The 20,418-nt window shown below is 43.3% G+C and overlaps 7 protein-coding genes across 7 annotated transcripts; 3 read left to right on the top strand and 4 right to left on the bottom strand.

Annotated features, from left to right (window-relative positions):
• Positions 1-1,048, top strand: LOC110132942 (histone H2B type 1-C/E/F/G/I-like). Its single transcript, XM_020886587.2, is given in 2 exon segments — positions 1-75; positions 77-1,048. Coding segments are annotated over 2 exon segments (381 nt in total). The 5' UTR covers positions 1-15; the 3' UTR covers positions 398-1,048.
• Positions 1,049-4,590: 3,542 nt separating this feature from the next.
• On the bottom strand, positions 4,591-5,029 carry LOC110132954 (histone H4). Its single transcript, XM_020886603.2, has one exon. The coding sequence runs from the start codon at positions 4,961-4,963 to the stop codon at positions 4,652-4,654; it is 312 nt and encodes a 103-aa protein (XP_020742262.1). The 5' UTR covers positions 4,964-5,029; the 3' UTR covers positions 4,591-4,651.
• A 2,626-nt stretch (positions 5,030-7,655) lies between these two features.
• Positions 7,656-8,533, top strand: LOC110132945 (histone H1.4-like). Its single transcript, XM_070456266.1, has one exon. The coding sequence runs from the start codon at positions 7,855-7,857 to the stop codon at positions 8,482-8,484; it is 630 nt and encodes a 209-aa protein (XP_070312367.1). The 5' UTR covers positions 7,656-7,854; the 3' UTR covers positions 8,485-8,533.
• LOC139031407 (histone H3.1) lies at positions 7,802-9,104 on the bottom strand. Its single transcript, XM_070456267.1, has one exon. It carries the CDS (start codon positions 9,102-9,104, stop codon positions 8,694-8,696), a length of 411 nt encoding a protein of 136 aa, XP_070312368.1. The 3' UTR covers positions 7,802-8,693.
• A 1,827-nt stretch (positions 9,105-10,931) lies between these two features.
• LOC110132948 (histone H2A type 1) lies at positions 10,932-11,462 on the bottom strand. The gene has a single exon (XM_020886595.2). The coding sequence runs from the start codon at positions 11,425-11,427 to the stop codon at positions 11,035-11,037; it is 393 nt and encodes a 130-aa protein (XP_020742254.1). The 5' UTR covers positions 11,428-11,462; the 3' UTR covers positions 10,932-11,034.
• Positions 11,463-11,697: 235 nt separating this feature from the next.
• LOC110132951 (histone H2B type 1-C/E/F/G/I) lies at positions 11,698-12,182 on the top strand. Its single transcript, XM_020886598.2, has one exon. The coding sequence runs from the start codon at positions 11,748-11,750 to the stop codon at positions 12,126-12,128; it is 381 nt and encodes a 126-aa protein (XP_020742257.1). The 5' UTR covers positions 11,698-11,747; the 3' UTR covers positions 12,129-12,182.
• A 7,658-nt stretch (positions 12,183-19,840) lies between these two features.
• On the bottom strand, positions 19,841-20,299 carry LOC110132949 (histone H2B type 1-C/E/F/G/I). Its single transcript, XM_070456930.1, has one exon. The coding sequence runs from the start codon at positions 20,267-20,269 to the stop codon at positions 19,889-19,891; it is 381 nt and encodes a 126-aa protein (XP_070313031.1). The 5' UTR covers positions 20,270-20,299; the 3' UTR covers positions 19,841-19,888.
• Positions 20,300-20,418: the final 119 nt, after the last annotated feature.

The raw sequence follows: 20,418 nt of genomic DNA on the forward strand, positions 1-20,418 counted from the left end.
GAAACTGCGTTCAAAATGCCGGAACCAGCCAAGTCCGCACCGGCCCCTAAAAAGGGCTCCAAAAAAGCGGTGACCCAAGGCTCAGAAGAAGGACGGCAAGAAGCGCAAGCGCAGCCGCAAGGAGAGCTACTCCGTGTACGTGTACAAGGTGCTGAAGCAGGTCCACCCGGACACCGGCATCTCATCCAAGGCCATGGGCATCATGAACTCCTTCGTCAACGACATCTTCGAGCGCATCGCGGGCGAGGCGTCGCGCCTGGCGCATTACAACAAGCGCTCGACCATCACATCCAGGGAGATCCAGACGGCCGTGCGCCTGCTGCTGCCCGGGGAGCTGGCCAAACACGCCGTGTCCGAGGGCACCAAGGCCGTCACCAAGTACACCAGCTCCAAGTAGATATATTTGTAGTAACTATCAACCCCAAAGGCTCTTTTCAGAGCCACCTCATGTTTTCACTATCAGAGCTGCGCACGAGAGTGAATACGAGCCGTAAAATACGTGTTATCATAAACACTGATTTATCAAAGCACTTAGGTAGCCGACTTAATGCCTACGCTTTATACCAACGGTTCCACTTACAAAGGTCCCCAGCAGCCTAACTGAATGTCGGCTGAAATAACCTGCTAACCTCAATTCTTGGAGCTCCAAGTTATCTTCATAAAGTTTGTACAGGGTCCTCCGCTGGCTTCTATGGGCACTTTATGAATCTGTGATCTTGGTTATTTGTAAACTGTCACTCTGCGGAATTCGAGAGGCAGCCTTTAGGTTTGAAAATCCCTCTCTCTAAAACCGGAACTTTGTAAGTATGACGTTGTGGGTCTCTACCCAGATTCTTTTGTGTGGATCCAGGGCTTCCCTCCTAGCTCAGTCGGTAAAGAATCTGCCTGCAATGCAGGAGAAATGGGTTCGACTCCTGGATCGGGAAAACCCCCTGAGGAAGGAAATGGTAACACACTCCAGTATTCTTGCCTGGAGAATCCCATGGACAGAGGAGCCTTGCGGGCTACACAGTCCATGGGGTCGCAAGAGTCGGACACGACTGATTTTTCACTACTACTACTTTCTTTTACTCCCTCTCACCTACCCTAGGTCTTTGCCTAGGGCTTTCGAGTACTGGCTAAGCATTTTATCTAAGATTCTTTACATGTTTGCTGGCTGCATCTCTCCAGTAAGGGGACAAGTTATTTTTTTATCTTCCTCCTGGATTTTAAAGAGGCTCTCATCATTCGATTTTTTTTTTTTAAGAATACAATCATCCCAGTCTCCTGACTCATTTTACAAACTAAACTTGGAAAGTTCACAGAATTCTGTGTTCAGCCGACTCAGTCTTCTCACCGGTGCGGCCACATACTATGAAACCTGTCTCAACAATCTCCATTCCGTCCGGTCACTGTGATCTTCCGAGCCCATCCCCCTATCCTGCCTCTAGTCCTCCCCGCGCTCAGTTCAGAAAAGGCAGCGATCCTGGTGACAAAGAAAAGGGTCCTCAGCGCCGGCTCAGAACGCAAACAAGAACTGTGGATTTAAAGATGCTTTTTAATGTTGTGAGCCGAACACCGAGGTTTGAAAGCCTACGGTTTATGCTCAAGAGAATAAATCCCGAAATATAAAAGGCAGGGCTCTTACTCATTTCTCCGGAAACTGCAAGGTAGAGGCGTCCTTTTGGAAGTTAGGAATGAAGGGTTCGGTTAAGGGCACCTCACCCACACCTGGAAATGCCAAATCCACCCAAGAACTGCTATTATTGTCTCAGAAACAATCCTAGGCGGCCTCCCTGGCCAGTCTATCCGAGTTCCCTTTTATTGTCTAAAAAAGGTAAAAAATAAGCACAAGGATACAAACCAGTTTATTTTCAGGTTGCCAATTACAATTGCTCTTGGACTGATTCTGATCACCTTGCTTTGAGTTTGTGGTGATACTGAAACTCTTCTGTCCATAGTGAATTTGGTTTCTATTCCAGAGTCACCGTGGGGGGCTTTATATTTCGCTTTTTTTTTTTTAACTGGCTCACAGCCTTTGGGATCCCCCATCACACAGAAATCAAAAAATCTATGCTATGGCCACAAGCCCTGCAAAGTCTGGCCCTCATCTCTCTCCAACCCAAACTAAAATGATTTCTTTTTTCTCTATTTTGTTTTGTGTTTCTTCATTGCTTTTGGTTTTGTTCCCACCACCCTCCTTCCCCTGCATCCTTTAAACTGTGGGCCTCTTTCTCCAGCCTCCAGGCCTCTGCAATTATTTTTTGCCTGAAGTGTTCCTGATTCCACATCCATCCCCAGCATATACACAGTTTATTGACTGCAACTCCAATTTCAGCCTAATGACTACATTCTTGGGGAAGCTGAACTCCACTGTTTAAGGCTCTCAGAGCCACAAACAACTGGCTGTATACCCACCCTCACCACCACCCCCCCCAATTAATCAATACTGAGGGACTTGGGTGAAATCAGAACCCCACTCCTGAGCCTAAGAGAGGGACTCTGCTTTCCCTGGGTCACAAAGCAGGGAGAAAATGGAGACCTTAAAAAAACTGAGGTTGTATTAGTAAGCAAAGAGGGCAAATGACCTTTGAGATGGCACATGCACTGCCTGATGTAAGAACCTTCTAGACAGATATAAGGTACATCCACCAAGTTCATTGTACATTCAAGTGCCAAGAGCTGAATTATGTACTGAATCTATAAACAACTTGAGTGTGCATCAGAATCACCCAGATGGCTTGTTAAAGGATAGATTGCTGGCCCCATTCCCAAAGTTTCTGTTTCATTAGCTCTGGGGGGATGTGAGAGCTTGGCTTACAAAAAAAGTGCCCAGCAAATAAAGATGCTGTTTATGTAGTAGGTTTTGAGAACATGTAATATATGGAGAAGAAAAAGCTAACACAGGAGTTCTGGGTGATAAAAATGAGTTTATGGCCTGGAAACAACTCCACTTAGGACTGAGACCCATGTGTGGCCATTATCTTGTTACCTTCTGTCTTGGGCCATCATATTTGATTAATGTACGCATCTGCCCACCTGGATTAATCAGATTTGTTTTCCTAAAATTGAAGAAAAAAGGGACTGAAGAAAAAGGCCTAAGTGTTCAGTAATTCCTTAAATATAGTCAGCAAATATAACTTTCTGGAAAGTTTTTAATTATCTGGAATTGTTTGGTTTTTTAATGTTTACATCCAAAAGAACTTCCATTTGTACACTTTCAATTTCTTAAGAACATATGTAAACTATATTTGTTGAATATATACATAAACATATTCCTAGGTTGTTTCACTCAATCCTCACAAAAATATTAAGTTACACCTACATTACAGATAAGGGAACAGTGGTTAGCAATTTGCTAAAGACCTATAGAAAATGATTATTCAAGACTTCAAGTGTATGTCATCATGGTTCAAATGCCACATTCTTTTTCTCCATGTCTCTTTGATGTCATGAAAAATAAGAATACCAATAATGCAAATAACAACAGCCAAAACATAGAGCATTTACCATGTGACAGACAGTAGCCAAAATATGAAGTACTAGTTAATGTCATTCACCCCCAAAACTGTAAGATTGGAAGTAAATTTATCTCCATTTTACAGATAAGGAAAGAGTCATACAGAGGTTTAAATGGCTTATCCAACGAGAGACAAAGAATAGCATCCCTGTGCACAGTTTCCTTCTCCTTTTTATCTCTGAAGAGGGATATTGAGATTCTTTCTTGAAAACCTAATAAACTATTTATTCAATGGCATAGATTATTAAATATTTAAACTCTAAATATTTAGAGCCAACATAATGACTTTGTAAACGTGTGCAGTGTGCTCAGTTACTCAGTGGTGTCCAACTCTTTGCAACCCCGTAGACGGCTAAATATATATATAATACAGACAGTCGATTTACAATAATTACCAAGTAGTTTTCTCTAGTAGAATTTAACAGCCTTCAAAATATTTTATGATCACACACTCCCCTTTATTATGTCCGAGAAGACATACTGTTTTAGTATCTTCAGTTCAAGCTCAATGCGTATCTAGATTTTTCCATCTTCCTAGCATCAGTTTTCTTTTTGTTTCTAGGCGCCTTTCAGCTTTTCACTAACGGCTGTGCTAAGTGTCTACCGCACTGAGCTGGCCTGTTCACTGCTACTGCTGCTAAGTCACTTCAGTCGTGTCCGACTCTGTGCGACCCTATAGACGGCTGCCCACCAGGATCCACCAGTCCCTGGGATTCTCCAGGCAAGAACACTGGAGTGAGTTGCCATTTTCTTCTGCAGTGTATGGAATTGAAAAGTGAAAGTGAAGTCGCTCAGTCGTATCCGACTCTTTGCGACCCCATGAACTGCACCCTACCAGGTTCCTCTGTCCATGGGATTTTACAGGAAAGAGTACTGGAGTAGGTTGCCCATTGCCTTCTCCGGCCTGTTCACTACTACTCGCTAAATATACAGTTCAAGTATATTAAATGGCAGTTGAATCAGCTCTGGTGGTCTGCAACCTGAAACGCAGGGGGCTAAAAAAAAAAGTTAAGCCAATGGACTAAACCCAGTAGCAGCCTAAACACCTCCATATTACACCACAAAGCGCCAAACTCTTTTAAGTGAATGGATTAAGTGGCCCTGAAAAGGGCCTTTGGTTTTACTCGGCTATGCCAAATAGCAGCCTGGAACTTAGCCGCCGAAGCCATAAAGGGTGCGGCCCTGGCGCTTGAGCGCGTAGACCACATCCATGGCGGTGACAGTCTTGCGTTTGGCGTGCTCGGTGTAGGTGACCGCGTCCCGGATCACGTTCTCCAGGAACACCTTCAGCACGCCGCGAGTCTCCTCATAGATAAGCCCAGAGATCCGCTTAACACCACCACGGCGGGCCAGACGACGAATGGCAGGCTTAGTGATGCCCTGGATATTATCACGGAGAACTTTACGATGGCGCTTAGCACCACCTTTTCCGAGACCCTTTCCTCCTTTACCACGTCCAGACATGTTGGAGCCGCAAATTGAACGACAGCGAACAAGGTTAAGGGCGCCTTTAGAGTATTTATAGTAACTTAACGGACCTGTTTGAAAACCGCAAGAGCAGGGGCGGTAACCACGTTCAGTTCCCGCCCTTCTTTTATTTGTCGCTTGGTCACGGCTGTAGCAGCTAGGCAAGGCGCCTGCGGGGACTGGCTCTTGGAGATGGAATATAAATTTTTTTCCTATTTATGGATACCTGTGTTTGTGCGTGCATACAAAACGGGCAGCCATTAACTGAGGCAACAGTTTATACACTTTCCCCAAAGAAGCCTGATACCTTCTTCAGACTTCCTAGAATATTACATAATCAGATAACACATGCTATTGTCCTTTATGAAGTGCTTTAACTACAGATTTAAACAAAGCCATTGAGTGCTACACTGGAGATATATAAATATATATACCCTAAAGTGAATTACAAAAAACTTATTGGGCTGTAAGCCTAAAATTTGTGGTATGATTATAAATTAATTTACAGACAGGTTGTATCTGGCATTATGTCTGTAACCACATTCTATTTCTGCAAGCCAGTGGCATTACTCCAGTCACGCTCTGGAGACAGCATGCTCCACATACTGGCTTGTAACCTTGAGCAGTCTATACATTTTTTTCCCCTTTTAAATGTATAAGAAAGTGTAAATTATGAGCACTGAAATTTAAAAGAGATAATACAACTTTTTTAAAACATCTGCAAATAAGCAATTATTCAGCATTATTTATTATGACATATTACAGTTTCCTGTGTTCTCTCAACTCCACTCAAAACTCATGCCTCTAAAGTGAAAGTCTAAGTAATTAACTTACTACAACCTTCCTTTGAGGATTCCACAAAATAGCACATAAAAATTTAGATTTTTTTTTTTTTTAATGTGTTCGTCGCTGTGTCCTGTCTGATTCTTTGTGACCCCATGGACTGTAGCCCACCAAACTCCTCTGTCCATGGAATTCTCCAGGCAATACCAGAGTGGGTAACCATTCCCTCCTCCAGATCTTCCCCACCCATGGATCAAGCCCCAGTCTCCTACATTGCAGGCAGTTCCTTTAGTGTCTCAGCCACCAAGGAAGCTCACATAAAGATTTAATAAATGGTTTATTCCTCTGAGTTCCAGTTGACTTAGATTTTTTTTTTTTTCTTTTTCTCCATGATCTTCGAGGAGAACCAAGATCATCAGAGCTCTATGGTCTGTGAGGACAACCAAGATTATCAAACCTGCTCCATGAGTGTGCAGTGCACAGAAACAAATTCCAGAATAGACTTTTAACCTGGGACATATAGATGGATTCAGATCATTGTATAGAACAAAAACTCCAACTTTGTTTTTATTATACTACAACCAAACCTTAGCATTTCCTCCTATTCTGAATGCAGGCAACAAACAGTCTGGGTGACAGAACCTGAGCTATATTCATATCAAGTCGCAGTAGCAGCTGTCAATCTCCATCTCTCATATTGTTTAAATATATTACACCTTCTAAACTTGGTCATATGGGTAATCTTGTTATGTAGTGAATTAATAAAGAATACATGCATACCTCAGCAATTTTCATTTTTTAATAAATTTGATAATGATATTTTAATACAACTGTTTTCCTTTGTAATCCTATGTATATTAACTTAAGCACTAAAAAGTACTACTCTGGAAAGGGGCACATAAGCTTTATCAAAAATACAAAGAAGTCCAGGCTACTTAAATATAAACACAGTATGTTAAAGACATATTTTGAGGAGTGAAAAAGAAAATCAAAGCTCTTTTTACTTTTTCCCATCAATCTATTTCCTAGTGAACAGAAAGTAAGTTACAATATATTTCCTATAAACGTATATCCTTGATTAAATAAGAAACATAGTAGTGAATATAAATGCTTTTAAATGTCACTCTCTTAAAGGAATTATGTAGGTGTGTGAGTGTTGTGCATGTGTATATTCCTTAATTCTGTTACTTACTTTCCCAAAGTGATCTTCCAGAAGCATGACAGAACTCAGAACTCAAGAGCTTGTGAACATTTTAATAAGTGATCCTTCTTAGTAAAATCAAGGTATATGAAATAATTTTTAAAACCCATAAAGCAGTCTTTACATGGATCTTCTCTGCCATCAGCTAGTGCAACACAAGCACAACTGTCATGACAAGATGATCATTAGTTATTGCTTTTGCCATTTTCCTAGACAAATTTTGAATGCCTTAAGGCCCCAAATTAACTAATGCTCTAAATAGTCACAAGAAGCTATGATAAAATTTTTTCAAACTAAATAATGACTTTTCTTATCAGATATTGCTACTATTCCAAGGAGCCTTTACTATACAGTTTTATGTAGGGAAGTCCTGAAAAAGTCTGTGTTATTTCTCTTCATATGAAACAGATTTTCTGGGTAAATCTCAATAAGAATCAAGGCGTTGTTGAAGGCATGAAAAGCCAAGAATCTATAGAATGTCGCTTGAGAGCATGTTATTGAAGACACAAAGAGAACATTCGTATTTTAAAAGAAAATCAAAAAGTTGGCCTTCTGACCTCTGAATCTGCATGACTGTCAGGGGCTTTTGAAAAAGGCTTTGAACAACGTGATAAAAACTGGAGGAAGTAACCACAAAAGCCTCAAACCATGAGATGTCCTGGTTCATTGTAGAATATACTTGGTGTGATGCCTCCACAGGAAATTTTTTATTTTTTGCTTTCTTGAATTGTAACAAACACAATTCCGGGACAGAGCTGAGACTAGGTTGCTGTCAAGATGAAGACAGCTGGGAACCAATCAGCGCGCGGTGGCGCTCTGTGTATAAATACAGAGACGTTCGGAGGCCCGGCTACTCAACTCAGATACTTTATTTTTTTACTGTTAGACAACCAAATCGACAATCATGTCTGAAACTGTACCTGCCGCGCCTCCTGCTCCTTCTCCTGCGGAGAAGACAGCCGTGAAGAAAAAGGCCCGCAAGTCCACCGGTGCCGCGAAGCGCAAGCCGTCCGGGCCCCCAGTGTCCGAGCTCATTACCAAGGCTGTCGCCGCCTCCAAGGAGCGCAGCGGCGTGTCTCTGGCTGCGCTTAAGAAGGCACTGGCGGCTGCGGGCTACGATGTGGAGAAGAACAACAGCCGCATCAAACTGGGTCTTAAAAGCCTGGTGAGCAAGGGCACCCTGGTGCAGACCAAGGGCACCGGGGCTTCCGGCTCTTTCAAGCTCAACAAGAAGGCGGCCACCGGGGAGACCAAACCCAAGGCGAAGAAAGCGGGCGCGGCCAAGCCCAAGAAGGCTACTGGGGCGGCTAAGAAGTCCAAGAAAGTCACGGGTGTGGCCGCCCCGAAAAAAACCGCTAAGAAAACCTTGAAGGTGAAGCCTACTACTGGGGCCAAGAAAGTGGCCAAAAGCCCGAAAAAGGTGAAGATAACCAAGCCCAAGGCGGCCAAGAGCCCGGTCAAGGCTAAAGTTCATAAGCCCAAGGTAGCTAAGCCTAAAGCGGTCAAGCCAAAAAAGGCGATCCCCAAGAAGTAGCAGCATTAAGAGGATTACTTTCTTAAAGGCTCTTTTCAGAGCCACCCAACTACTCTTAAAAGAGCTTGTGATACCTATTTTACCTGAGCTACGGGGGGTTTCTCTTCCCTCGAAATGGAGATGCCAGCACACAACTCTTTCACAGAAAAAGTGGTGGCTCTGAAAAGAGCCTTTGGGTTCAAAGTTGGTACTTATTGGGGGAAAAACATCTAGGCCCTCTCCCCACGGATGCGGCGGGCGAGCTGGATGTCCTTGGGCATGATGGTGACGCGCTTGGCGTGGATGGCACACAGGTTAGTGTCCTCGAAGAGCCCCACCAGGTAGGCCTCGCACGCCTCCTGCAGCGCCATCACGGCCGAGCTCTGGAAGCGCAGGTCGGTCTTGAAGTCCTGCGCGATCTCGCGCACCAGCCGCTGGAAAGGCAGCTTGCGGATCAGCAGCTCCGTGGACTTCTGGTAACGGCGGATCTCGCGCAGAGCCACCGTGCCGGGCCGGTAGCGGTGCGGCTTCTTCACGCCCCCAGTGGCCGGCGCGCTCTTGCGGGCCGCCTTGGTGGCCAGCTGCTTGCGCGGCGCCTTGCCGCCGGTGGACTTGCGAGCAGTCTGTTTGGTGCGAGCCATGACAGATTTCCCAAAAGCGGCTAACTGATGGAAAAACGAAGCCCTGCCCCTTTCTTCCAGTATATATAAAGAGAGTCCCGTTCTGATTGGACAAGTCAACTGTTCCTTATGGCTCGCAGTGAACGTATTGGTAGACAAGTTCACTCTCCGATAACGTGAGCCTTCTTTTGAATGGCTGTTTTCAACCCTTTCTCGCCTATGTCTCCTTATGCCATTTCTCTACAACGTTCTGTGGCTTTTCTCCGCAGAATTTAACACAGTTTATCACAATGCTTAATGTTTTTCGTGGAATAAAAATTTTAAAATTTGGCACCTGAGACTGGCTTTTTTTTTTTAAATCACTTTCTGAAAAGGCGTATGTTGCATGTGGTTGGTCAAGTTATTTTTATATCCTCATTCAAGTTTAGTAAAGCTAATTTTGCATCAATTTCTACATTTCTCTTTTTGAACTCTTTAAACAAAGTACTTTCCTTTTATTTTCTTTTTTATATTACAGCTATGTATTGGTAGATTGTATTATCTATAAATTCCACTTCAGTATAAGAAAGGGAGTATCTACAGTATTTGTTACAGAAAGAGTGTTAGACATAATAGGATTGAGAACCATCACTTTAGTGGTTCAGAGATCATAAGAAAGCAGAAGTTGGAAAGAAGCCTGAAAACGTATTGTAACCCCCAAACCAGGCCCCCTGAACACACCCTCCTCTAACTTCCCCATAAGACCTAAATGGCTTTCCCTTGGCAGTCACTGGATGGGCTCTTGCAGTTCATTCCAAGCCATCATGTACCAGTGTCAATTTTTTGTTGGAGTGAGAGCTGTGGTCATAAGAGAAAAGAATCCCTAGAATTACAGTACAGTGTATAATAATGATATATAAAAGTTTCAGATTTTACACTCATATAGGTTGTGATCTGATTATATCTCTAAAATATGGGGGAAAGGGAGAGGAAAGACACCTTCTGGAAAGACATAACACCTTTTAGGAACTATTAAAGAGTCAACTACTATAACTGTTATGAATCCAGACTGGATTAACAGTGGGTTAACTGGGTTAATCATCCCAGTTTGGATGGTCTGGTTACCTCTACCTCAAATGAAAGTCCAGGTCTCAATCTCTGAACTCCTCTGCCTAGAAGATACGAAACCCAACTTTGTTAGATATTCTATTAAAGAGGACTTTGTCTTCCTGGGAGACAAGCTGAAACATATAGTAACCCCAAACCAGACAGACTGGGGCCTGTGCAGGCTTCAATTCTTATTAGAGATTCTTGATATTTCTTTGTACAGAATTTTCGAGAATGCACTAAAACCATTAACCCTGAAATAATCTCACACTTCCTATTGTATTAAACCAAGTGTAACTGTTTGCTCCTTGAACTCAAGGTGACCCAGTATTAAGCCTACCTAAATGAATTTTAGCTCCAGTCTATGAAGTACTGTATGTCTATTCACAATTAACTAGGGCACAGCTCAGTAGAGACTGGCTATTAAAAGCGAAAGTGTGAACTGCAGATCAATTTGTCCCATTAAAATGGAAAATAATTCCTTTCAACAAGGAGTAGCACTAGAGTGGCTTTAACAACTGTAGGTCACTATCTCCATGTCAACTTTCAGTATCTACTTTTCAATCTTACTGCAACTCTTTTCTCAAGATTTACAACCCTGAGAACCTGCTGAATTGATCAATTTAAGTTACTTGTTATAGAAGGCTTCTGTAGATCACATACATAGCAGATAAATTTTTCTAACTTTAAACCAGGTGACTGGCGTTTCAAAATGTAAATATTGACATAAAGATGAACAAACTGTACTGAAAAGCATTCGGATTAAAAAAAAATGTAAGCCCTTTTAATGAATACGTGGGTGGCTCTGAAAAGAGCCTTTGGCTAAGATCGAATACTCAAGGAACAAGAACTAGACTATTCCAGTTTACTTGCCCTTGGCCTTATGGTGGCTCTCGGTCTTCTTAGGGAGCAACACGGCCTGGATGTTGGGCAGGACGCCGCCCTGAGCGATGGTGACTTTGCCCAGCAGCTTGTTGAGCTCCTCGTCGTTGCGGATGGCCAGCTGTAGGTGGCGCGGGATTATGCGGGTCTTCTTGTTGTCCCGGGCCGCGTTGCCCGCCAGCTCCAGGATCTCGGCAGTCAAGTACTCCAGCACCGCCGCCAGATACACCGGTGCACCCGCACCGACACGCTCGGCATAGTTCCCTTTGCGAAGCAGACGGTGCACTCGACCCACAGGGAACTGAAGTCCAGCCCGCGAGGAGCGTGTCTTGGCCTTAGCCCGGGCTTTGCCACCTTGTTTTCCGCGTCCAGACATCTTAACGATCTAGACCACACCGCGAGGGAAGGAAAAAAAATAGGAACACAAATTAGCTTAGCAAATCAGAGGCAATTATACTTGTAAGCCGAATTGTAAATTAAGCTGTTTGATTGGCTAAACTGTCTTAACAGTAGCAACCAATTAAAAACGAGAACTGATGGCACATAATTTGCATACCTCCATACTACTTACAAAACTTATCCAATCAGACTGCAAACTTTACATACCATATTTGCATACTGCTTCTACAAATATCAGGACCGATGTAACAGTAGCACAGTTTTTTCTTTGATTGGAACGTGCACTGTTTGTTAGTTATGCCTGAGCCAGCCAAGTCCGCTCCTGCCCCAAAAAAGGGCTCTAAAAAAGCGGTGACCAAGGCGCAGAAGAAGGATGGCAAGAAGCGCAAGCGCAGCCGCAAGGAGAGCTACTCCGTGTACGTGTACAAGGTGCTGAAGCAGGTCCACCCGGACACCGGCATCTCGTCCAAGGCCATGGGCATCATGAACTCCTTCGTCAACGACATCTTCGAGCGCATCGCGGGCGAGGCGTCGCGCCTGGCGCATTACAACAAACGCTCGACCATCACATCCAGGGAGATCCAGACGGCCGTGCGCCTGCTGCTGCCCGGGGAGCTGGCCAAACACGCGGTGTCCGAGGGCACCAAGGCCGTCACCAAGTACACCAGTTCTAAGTGATTTCGACAAAGGGGCGTCTATTCATATTCCAAAGGCTCTTTTAAGAGCCACCCACTTTTTCAGCAGAAGGATTGTAGCAACTGCCAGTTGCCAAAACTCGTTTTTCTTTCCATTATTTTGCCCAAAGCAGTTTGTTCCTGTGGGATGTTAACACTCCCGATACACACACCATTCCGTTGAAAGCATAATAATGTTTCTTTACTTTCGGTCATTAGCAACATGGCTGTTTTGTTTTGTTTTTTCTTTTCACTGCTCACTAGCTCAAGGCTAGCCAAGTGTGGACATGCAAGTATCATCTAAACTGGTGTGATAGTGTGCCTTACAAACAATTCATGAAAGAGCAACTTTAGTTTTACAATGCTCTTTTTTTATCAGTGCAAGGTGGGCTTACCAGGTCCGTAATGGACAAGGTGATCGGAGCGTACTGCACGCAGGGCCGGGCGGTTGCAAACACCAGACCAAGCTGCATGCAGTTGGGAAGACACCCGCTGTGGGCAGAGCCTGTGACAGGCTGACCAGGGTAAGCAGGGAGGCACCGCAATCTGCTGCAATCTCCCGGGGGCTAGTGTACGCATCCATTTTACTGGTGAGGAGATGCGATTTGGTGGGGAGCGGCACCTGCTCTCAGCCCAAGAACCGGCAGGCTTCCCAGTCCCAGAGTGTCCAGCCTCTGAAAGGTCTTGCTGAGCAGGAGAGAGCTAAAGCTCCCACCCTCACCTCACCCAGCAGCCCCACATCAAACCCAAAATTTCCAGCCAGTATAGCACCTGTGAGGCAGTTCTGGGCCCTTACCAGTCAAGGAAGCAGAGCGTGGCGGGGGAAGGCCTGGCTTGCCCAGGATCTGGAGCCTTGGGTGCAGAACCCACCGACCACCATCTTCCGCAGGAGGCGCCCTGTGTTCGGGGTGTGATCCTGGCTGTGACACCAGGAGCAGGCTGACCATGTGGTATGTGCCATATGGGGGATGTAATGCAATGCTTCTTTTATTAGTGTTGTGCTAAGAAGAAAATGTACATGTATTCGATTTATTTGCTTAAAGCAATGTAACTTTTCAAAATATTAATGGGAACAGGGCAATTAATGAACATAGTGGTTGAAAAGTGAGTATCACCGTTTCCAGAACAGGGCCATTTAGTTGTAAAGAGAATTTGTCCAAGGTTTCTCTGATGAAAAATTAGGCCATTGCCGAACTACCATATTAGGATTCATAACACTGGCAGTTCAGGAAAGAAATGCCCAGAAGGCATTTTGGTGCATCCTCTCCCTTAAACTATGTTAGTTTCTGGCAAGGTGGATTTCATATGATTGTTTTCATCTTGGTCAACAACAACAACAAAAAATTAATGAAAAAACAATTCATACGTCATTCCAGTTACCACCACTCTCCTGTCATATGATCACATATATGACAGTCATTATAACTTACCATTTCTCATAATTACAGACCTAGGAGTGTGTGTGCTCAGTCGCTTCAGTCGTGTCTAACTCTTTGTGACCTTCTGGACTGTAGCCCACCAGGCTCTTCTGTGCATGGGATTCTCCAGGCAAAAGTACTGGAGTGGGTTACCATGCCCTCCTCCAGGGCTTCTTCCAAGACCAGAGATCCAACCCTCCTCTCCCACATCTCCTACCTTGCAGGCGTATTCTTTACTGCTCAACCACAAGAAAAGCCCCATTTACAAACCTGCTTAAGGTTATAAACCGCTATAAATGACATCCCATATTGAACAAATGCTAGGAGTGTATTTTAAACTACTTTAGGATTTCAACCCTGGTAGGAAAAAAATCATAATAGCCTATAACATTGTGTAAATTACTTTCATGAATTGCAGACTTCCCACTCAAAGCACAACACTTAAGTTAACAACACAACATACACAAAAATGTATGCAAACATTCAAATAACACAACATACATAAAAAACAAAGCAACATATATATGCATTATATAAATGTTTATTATATAATATATATTTATTATATATACTGAAAGAATTTTAAAAAACCATATAGCTGTACTTAAGACTTCATATTATCGTAAATAGACAATTTTTGCTCTCTGTAGTCCCAGAGGTAAATATCTAAACCAGATATACTACATGAGCTTTAGTGGAGTATATGAACTCCCAGAAATTACATACAATAGTGTGTCCATATGTTCCTCCTCCCACCAAAAAGCAAAATATATAGCATTCTGTCAAATTTTAAAAATACTGTCACTTACTGTGCTAGATACAACGATGCCTCCACAATTTTGTCTAAACTCTGTAGTCTGTGAATATGTTGGGACACATAACAAATTGGAATTAAGGTTACAGATGCCATTTATGTTACTAATCATTTGACTTTAAATAGGGCTATCCTAGGGTGTACCCTGGTGGTCCGGTGGTTAGGGCTCCATGCTTCCACTGCAGGGGGTAGGGGTTTGATGCCTAGTTGGTAAACTAAGATGCCACATGCTGGGTGGTGAGGGCAAATACATAAATAGAAGATTATCCTAGACAACCCAAGTGAGCCTAATATAATTCAAGGGCCCTTATCAATGGAAGAGGGAATCTGCCGGAAGCCAACACACGAGACCCTACCCATGACAAGGTCATGACAGAGAAAACCTGACAGGCAAGGCGGATCAGGTTTTCAGGAGTTCCGAAAAGCTGCCCCCGGTGCTCACCTTAAAGATGATATCTGTCTTTCTGATGCTTGCTTCAATAGACTACTCCCTAATTTCTGTGACACAGGCAGAAGGCCTTTCCCGATCTCTTTCCAAGTAAGAGTCAATTTAGAACTTTAATCAATAAGTTTCCCAGGTGGTGGTATTTTATGAGATTATCCAGGGTGAAAGGAGTGTTTTAATTTAAACTCCTTTGCTGGTAGTTTGTTAGCGAAATGCATTTATGCCCTTGGTACTAATATGCATGATTGCTTATAATACCCTAATCATAAAATAGCATAAAGAACCTGGGTATATAAAAGCCCTAATAGACATAGAGCATTTTTGGGGGGTGAAGGAGTCCTATTAGAAAACATAAGAAAAATTATTCTAAAGGTGGTTATTGGGTTGATGTTTGCTTGCTGTGTTTTGCTTGCTGTGTTTTTGCTTTTAATGTGCTAAGGTTGTGTAATAGAAACCATTGTTAATATAGTTAAAGATCTAGAGAAATAAGAACTTAGCCCTAGTGTGGTAACAATGAAATGGTTGTTAATTGTCAGCCAGGAATGCTAGGCAGAAGCTGCCTCACCAAAGCCACAGAGTCAGTGTGGGGTAAACTTCTTAGATAAACTCAACTGACAACTTTTGCAGAAGGATTAATTTTTGTGTTAACAAGGTTATACTTCTACTCTGTACTGTTGCCCTATGAGACTGCTACCTTTCAGTTAAGGTCACCATAGAAACAGAAAATAGGTTTACATTCACCTGACTTGCATAAAATGCTAATAGGCCCCAAGGCCAGAAGATAATGTACAAGACCCTCATAAACAAAGAAGTATGCAGAAAACACCCTGGTTTAGTGAAGAACAAGTGATGTAATGTTAAACTATCTTCCCCTTAGAAATGTACTAATTTAGGGTATAAAAGCCACGGTAAAAAATAAAGCATTGCCAGACTCTGCCAGACTCGGCTGCACGCCCCGTCTGGTCACTCTCTCTCTCTCTCCCTCGCAGACTTGGCCCTATCAAGGCGGGTCTAACGTGTCTTCTCTCTCTCTCGCCGACGCTGTTCATCCTGGGGGTGCCCCCTGGATCCTGCTGGGGCTGGACCCCAGCAGGAATCAGAGTGCATATCCAGAGAGAAAGCAGCATGAAAATGATTTGGCCAGATATTGCTTATTTTGAAATCTAGGAAAGGTGCCATGAGCTAAGGAAGAAAGACAACACTCCAGGTGTTACAAAAGGCATGGAAACGGGTTCACTCTTAAAGGCCAAAGCCCTCTGACAGCTTCATTCTACCTCAATGAGATTCATTTCTGAATGCTGATCTAAAGAACCATAAAATTATAAATGTATTGTTTTAAGCCTCTGTAACTGTGATTATTTGTCAGACCACCAACCAAAAATTAATGCACCTACATTAAGAATTAGTGCACCTAATTAAGAATTATTGATTAATGTATTTATTCAATGATGTTCTTTAAGATTATAACTACATATCTGAAATTTAGAAGGGTAAATATGAAAATGACTATAGATACTAGTACTGCTGCTGCTTCTAAGTCACGTCAGCCGTATCCGACTCTGTGCGACCCCATAGACGGCAGCCCACCAGGCTCCCGTCCCTGGGATTGTCCAAGCAAGAATACTAGAGTGGGTTGCCATTTCCTTCTCCGGTGTATGAAAATGAAAAGTGAAAGTGAAGTCACTCAAACCTGTCCAACTCTTCACACCCCTACGGAGTGTAGTCTACCAGGCTCCGCCATCCATGGGATTTCCCAGACATGAGTACAGGAGTGGGTTGCCATGCCTTCTCCATAGATACTAGTAAATGCTTCCTAAATGCTGCAGACTCACGTAATTTTGACATTGCTTTAACAGCAACAGTTTACATTTCCTTTTGTAGCTAGGGTGTCTATGTTTTAACAGCAAAAATGTTAATTCAGTCTCCTGTTCCCAACACACAGTGAGGCCAAACTAAAACGTTGGCATTGGGAATAGAGAAAGGCTTAATCTAAAGCCTTGCAATGAGAGGTGATTCAGCCCCTAAAAAGCCTCAAGCTCTTGGAAGGGTTTTTAAAAACTGGCTGAGGGAAGTGGTCTCCCAGGTTACTTGATTAGATTATACAAAATTCTCTCACTGACTTATAAAGAGTAACAGTGTGGTGTTACAAGTGTTAAATTGATCAGATCTTAGGGAAAAGGTTTACCCTCTTCCCTCAGAGGGTAAAGCATCTACCTGTAATGCAGGAGACCCGGGTTTGATCCCTAGTTCAGGAAGATGCCCTGGAGAAGGAAATGGCAACACACTCCAGTATTCTTGCCTGAAGAATCCCATGGATGGAGGAGCCTGTTAGGCCACAGTCCACGGGGTTGCAAAGAGTCAGACGTGACTGAGCCTCTTCACTTCACTTTAGGCTCCAGGAGGCATGGAGCTAGGTGGTCATGGCCATGAAGTAGTTAACATCTTCCACTCAGTGGAAGGGTTTTCACTTCTGCAAAATAAGTCACGAAGCTTGCATCAAATGTGGATACTTCAATGAAAGTCACTCAGTCCTGACAAGCCTTTGTGACCCTATAGAATATACATGTCAATGGACCATACAGTCCATGGAACTCTCCAGGCCAGAATACTGGAGTGAGTAGCCTGTCCCAATCCTGCAGATCTTTCTGACCCAGGAATCAAACTAGGGTCTCCTGCACTGCAGGCAGATTCTTTATCAACTGAGCTATCAGGGAAGATACATCAGAGAGGATCTAAAACAAAGGTTATGGGGGAAAGCCCCATCAGTTCAGCTCAGTTACTCAGCTGTGTTTAACTCTTTGTGACACCATGCACTGCAGCCCACCAGGCTTCCCTGTCCATCATCAAATCTCTAAGCTTGCTTAAACTCATGTCCATCAAGTCCGTGATGTCAGCAAACCATCTCATTCTCTGTTGTCCCCTTACACTCCTTCCTTCAATCTTTCCCAGCATCAGGGTCTTTTCCAATGAGTCAGTGCTTCATATCAGGTAGCCAAAGTATTGGAGCTTCAGCTGCAGCATCAATCCTTCCAATGAATATTCAGGACTGATTTTCCTTAGGATTGACTGGTTTGATCTTGCAGTCCAAGGGACTCCCAAAAGTATCCTCCAACACCACAGTTCAAAAACATCAGTTCTTCAGCGCTCAGCTTTCATTATAGTCCAACTCTCACATCCATACATGACTACTGGAAAAACCATATCTTTGACTAGACTGACCTTTGTTGGCAAAGTAACGTCTCTGCTTTTTACTATGCTGTCTAGTTTGGTCACAGCTTTTCTTACAAGGAGCAAGCATCTTTTAATGTCATGGCTGCAGTCACGATCTGCAGTGATTTTAGAGCCCAAGAAAAGAAAGCCTGTCGCTGTTTCCAATGTTTCACCATCTATTTGCCATGATGTGATGGGACCAGATGCCATGGTCTTCGTTTTTTGAATGCTGAGTTTTAAGCCAGTTTTTTCACTCTCCTCTTTTAGTTTCATCAAGAAGCTCTTCAGTTCCTCTTTGTTTTCTGCCATAAGGGTGGTGTCATCTACATATCTGAGGTTACTGATACTTCTCCTGGCAATCTTGATTCCAGCTTGTGCTTCATACAGCCTGGCATTACACATGATATTATCTGCATAGAAGTTAAATAAGCAGTGTGACAATATACAGCCTTGTACTCCTTTCCCAGTTTGGAATCAGTCTGTTGTTCCATGTCCAGACTAACTGTTAATTCTTTACCTGCATACAGATTTCTCAGGACGCAAGTAAGATGTTTTGGTATTCCTATCTCTTGAAGAATTTTCCGCAGAAGTCCACATAGGGTAGTACTAAACAAAAGAATATCTAATTTCATGGACCAGAACTTTCCTCATTCATTATAGTATTATTATTACTTTGAGTATAATAGTACTTCAAAAACTTGTCTTTATTATATGTTAAGTGTAGGAATGATGAAAAAAAGACATCATAATGTCCATAAATAACTTCATGAGTTGTACATCTATCTAACATGTTTGTATTTATTATAATTATTGCATTTTTTTCACACAAAAGTGTTGTCAATGGAATTGGTTACAATAATGGGGGGGAGGGGGGGGCGGGGCTGCTCCACAGAGTTTGCAGGATCTTAGTTTCCCTCCCAAGGATTGAACAGGCCAAGGCAGTGAAAAAGCCAAGTCCTAACCATTGGACGACCCAGGGAACTCCCATAATATTCTCATTTTTAAAGTAAGAAACTGAGGCTGTGAGAACCAAAGACTATTTACCTCACAAAATTTAAATTCAAACTAATGTTCTTCTGAGACAATGTTCTTTCAAAGATGTCCAGATAGAACTGAAAAACACTTCACATCTACAGATCTCTCAACACATCAAGAAGTCTTTTTACAAGAATAACCTCCTCTCTCAGCATTAGGCTACAACTCTCTTCTTGGTGAATTTCTTGTTTTTTCTGAAATCTCTCGACATCCAGATTAAGGAAAATGCAATGATTATCAAAGTGCCTAATACTTTTGAACTAAGTAAAACAAGGAAAAGCTTTAAATCAAGGGAGGGTTGGCAACACTTCAATGTCCCGTCACGAAACTAAAAAACTATTGGTTGTTTTTACAAAGGTAATCAAGGGGTCCTGCCATACGCAGGCGAGCAGAGCATCTTTAACTCTGGAGGGGAGGCCTGATAAAAGTTAAGGATCCTAACTCTGTGGGTCAGGTTGATGTGGAAACATAGAATCTGGCCTGAAAGAGATTGGGGGAAGCTGGGAACTACAACCAATTCTTGGTACCAGGATGCCAGACCATTGCTAGGATAGTAAGTTCCCTCTTCTTAACGTCACCTAGCCAGCAAGCCTTCCTTTCTGTATGAGAAAAAAAAAAAAAAAAAAAAAAAAACTGGCCTTTTTAGTACAGAACGGGTTTGGGGAAATATTAACAGCTTCCTTCCCAAAATATAAGCTTCTCACTTCACTATCTCGGGCACCAAACGTAACTGCATTTTAATGCCCAGGAAAGAAAGAACAGAAAAAGTATATACAACTCCTTAAATGAAAATGTAAGTGGCTCTGAAAAGAGCCTTTGGTTTAACAGCGGCCAGGCATAATTTACTTGGAGCTGGTGTACTTGGTGACGGCCTTGGTGCCCTCGGACACCGCGTGTTTGGCCAGCTCCCCGGGCAGCAGCAGGCGCACGGCCGTCTGGATCTCCCTGGATGTGATGGTCGAGCGCTTGTTGTAATGCGCCAGGCGCGACGCCTCGCCCGCGATGCGCTCGAAAATGTCGTTGACGAAGGAGTTCATGATGCCCATGGCCTTGGACGAGATGCCGGTGTCGGGGTGGACCTGCTTCAGCACCTTGTACACGTACACGGAGTAGCTCTCCTTGCGGCTGCGCTTGCGCTTCTTGCCGTCCTTCTTCTGCGCCTTAGTCACCGCCTTCTTAGAACCCTTTTTAGGGGCGGGAGCGGACTTAGCCGGTTCAGGCATGTCTAAAAACACAACACCGACCAACACAAGATCAGGAACTACCCGCTTATAACTAGAATCTGCTCTTTTATAGGTGGTCTATGCAAATAAGGTGTTTACGAATATTCATATCTGATTTGACAACGCATTGGTGACGAGATTATGTAAAT

Source organism: Odocoileus virginianus, chromosome 27, assembly GCF_023699985.2.
Source record: "Odocoileus virginianus isolate 20LAN1187 ecotype Illinois chromosome 27, Ovbor_1.2, whole genome shotgun sequence".
Classification (NCBI taxonomy): Eukaryota; Metazoa; Chordata; class Mammalia; order Artiodactyla; family Cervidae; genus Odocoileus; species Odocoileus virginianus.

Bases quoted from the DNA above. Each gene is read 5' to 3' on its own strand.
- LOC110132945 (XM_070456266.1), top strand. From the start codon at position 7,855: ATGTCTGAAACTGTACCTGCCGCGCCTCCTGCTCCTTCTCCTGCGGAG.
- LOC110132954 (XM_020886603.2), bottom strand. From the start codon at position 4,963: ATGTCTGGACGTGGTAAAGGAGGAAAGGGTCTCGGAAAAGGTGGTGCT.
- LOC110132949 (XM_070456930.1), bottom strand. From the start codon at position 20,269: ATGCCTGAACCGGCTAAGTCCGCTCCCGCCCCTAAAAAGGGTTCTAAG.
- LOC139031407 (XM_070456267.1), bottom strand. From the start codon at position 9,104: ATGGCTCGCACCAAACAGACTGCTCGCAAGTCCACCGGCGGCAAGGCG.
- LOC110132951 (XM_020886598.2), top strand. From the start codon at position 11,748: ATGCCTGAGCCAGCCAAGTCCGCTCCTGCCCCAAAAAAGGGCTCTAAA.
- LOC110132948 (XM_020886595.2), bottom strand. From the start codon at position 11,427: ATGTCTGGACGCGGAAAACAAGGTGGCAAAGCCCGGGCTAAGGCCAAG.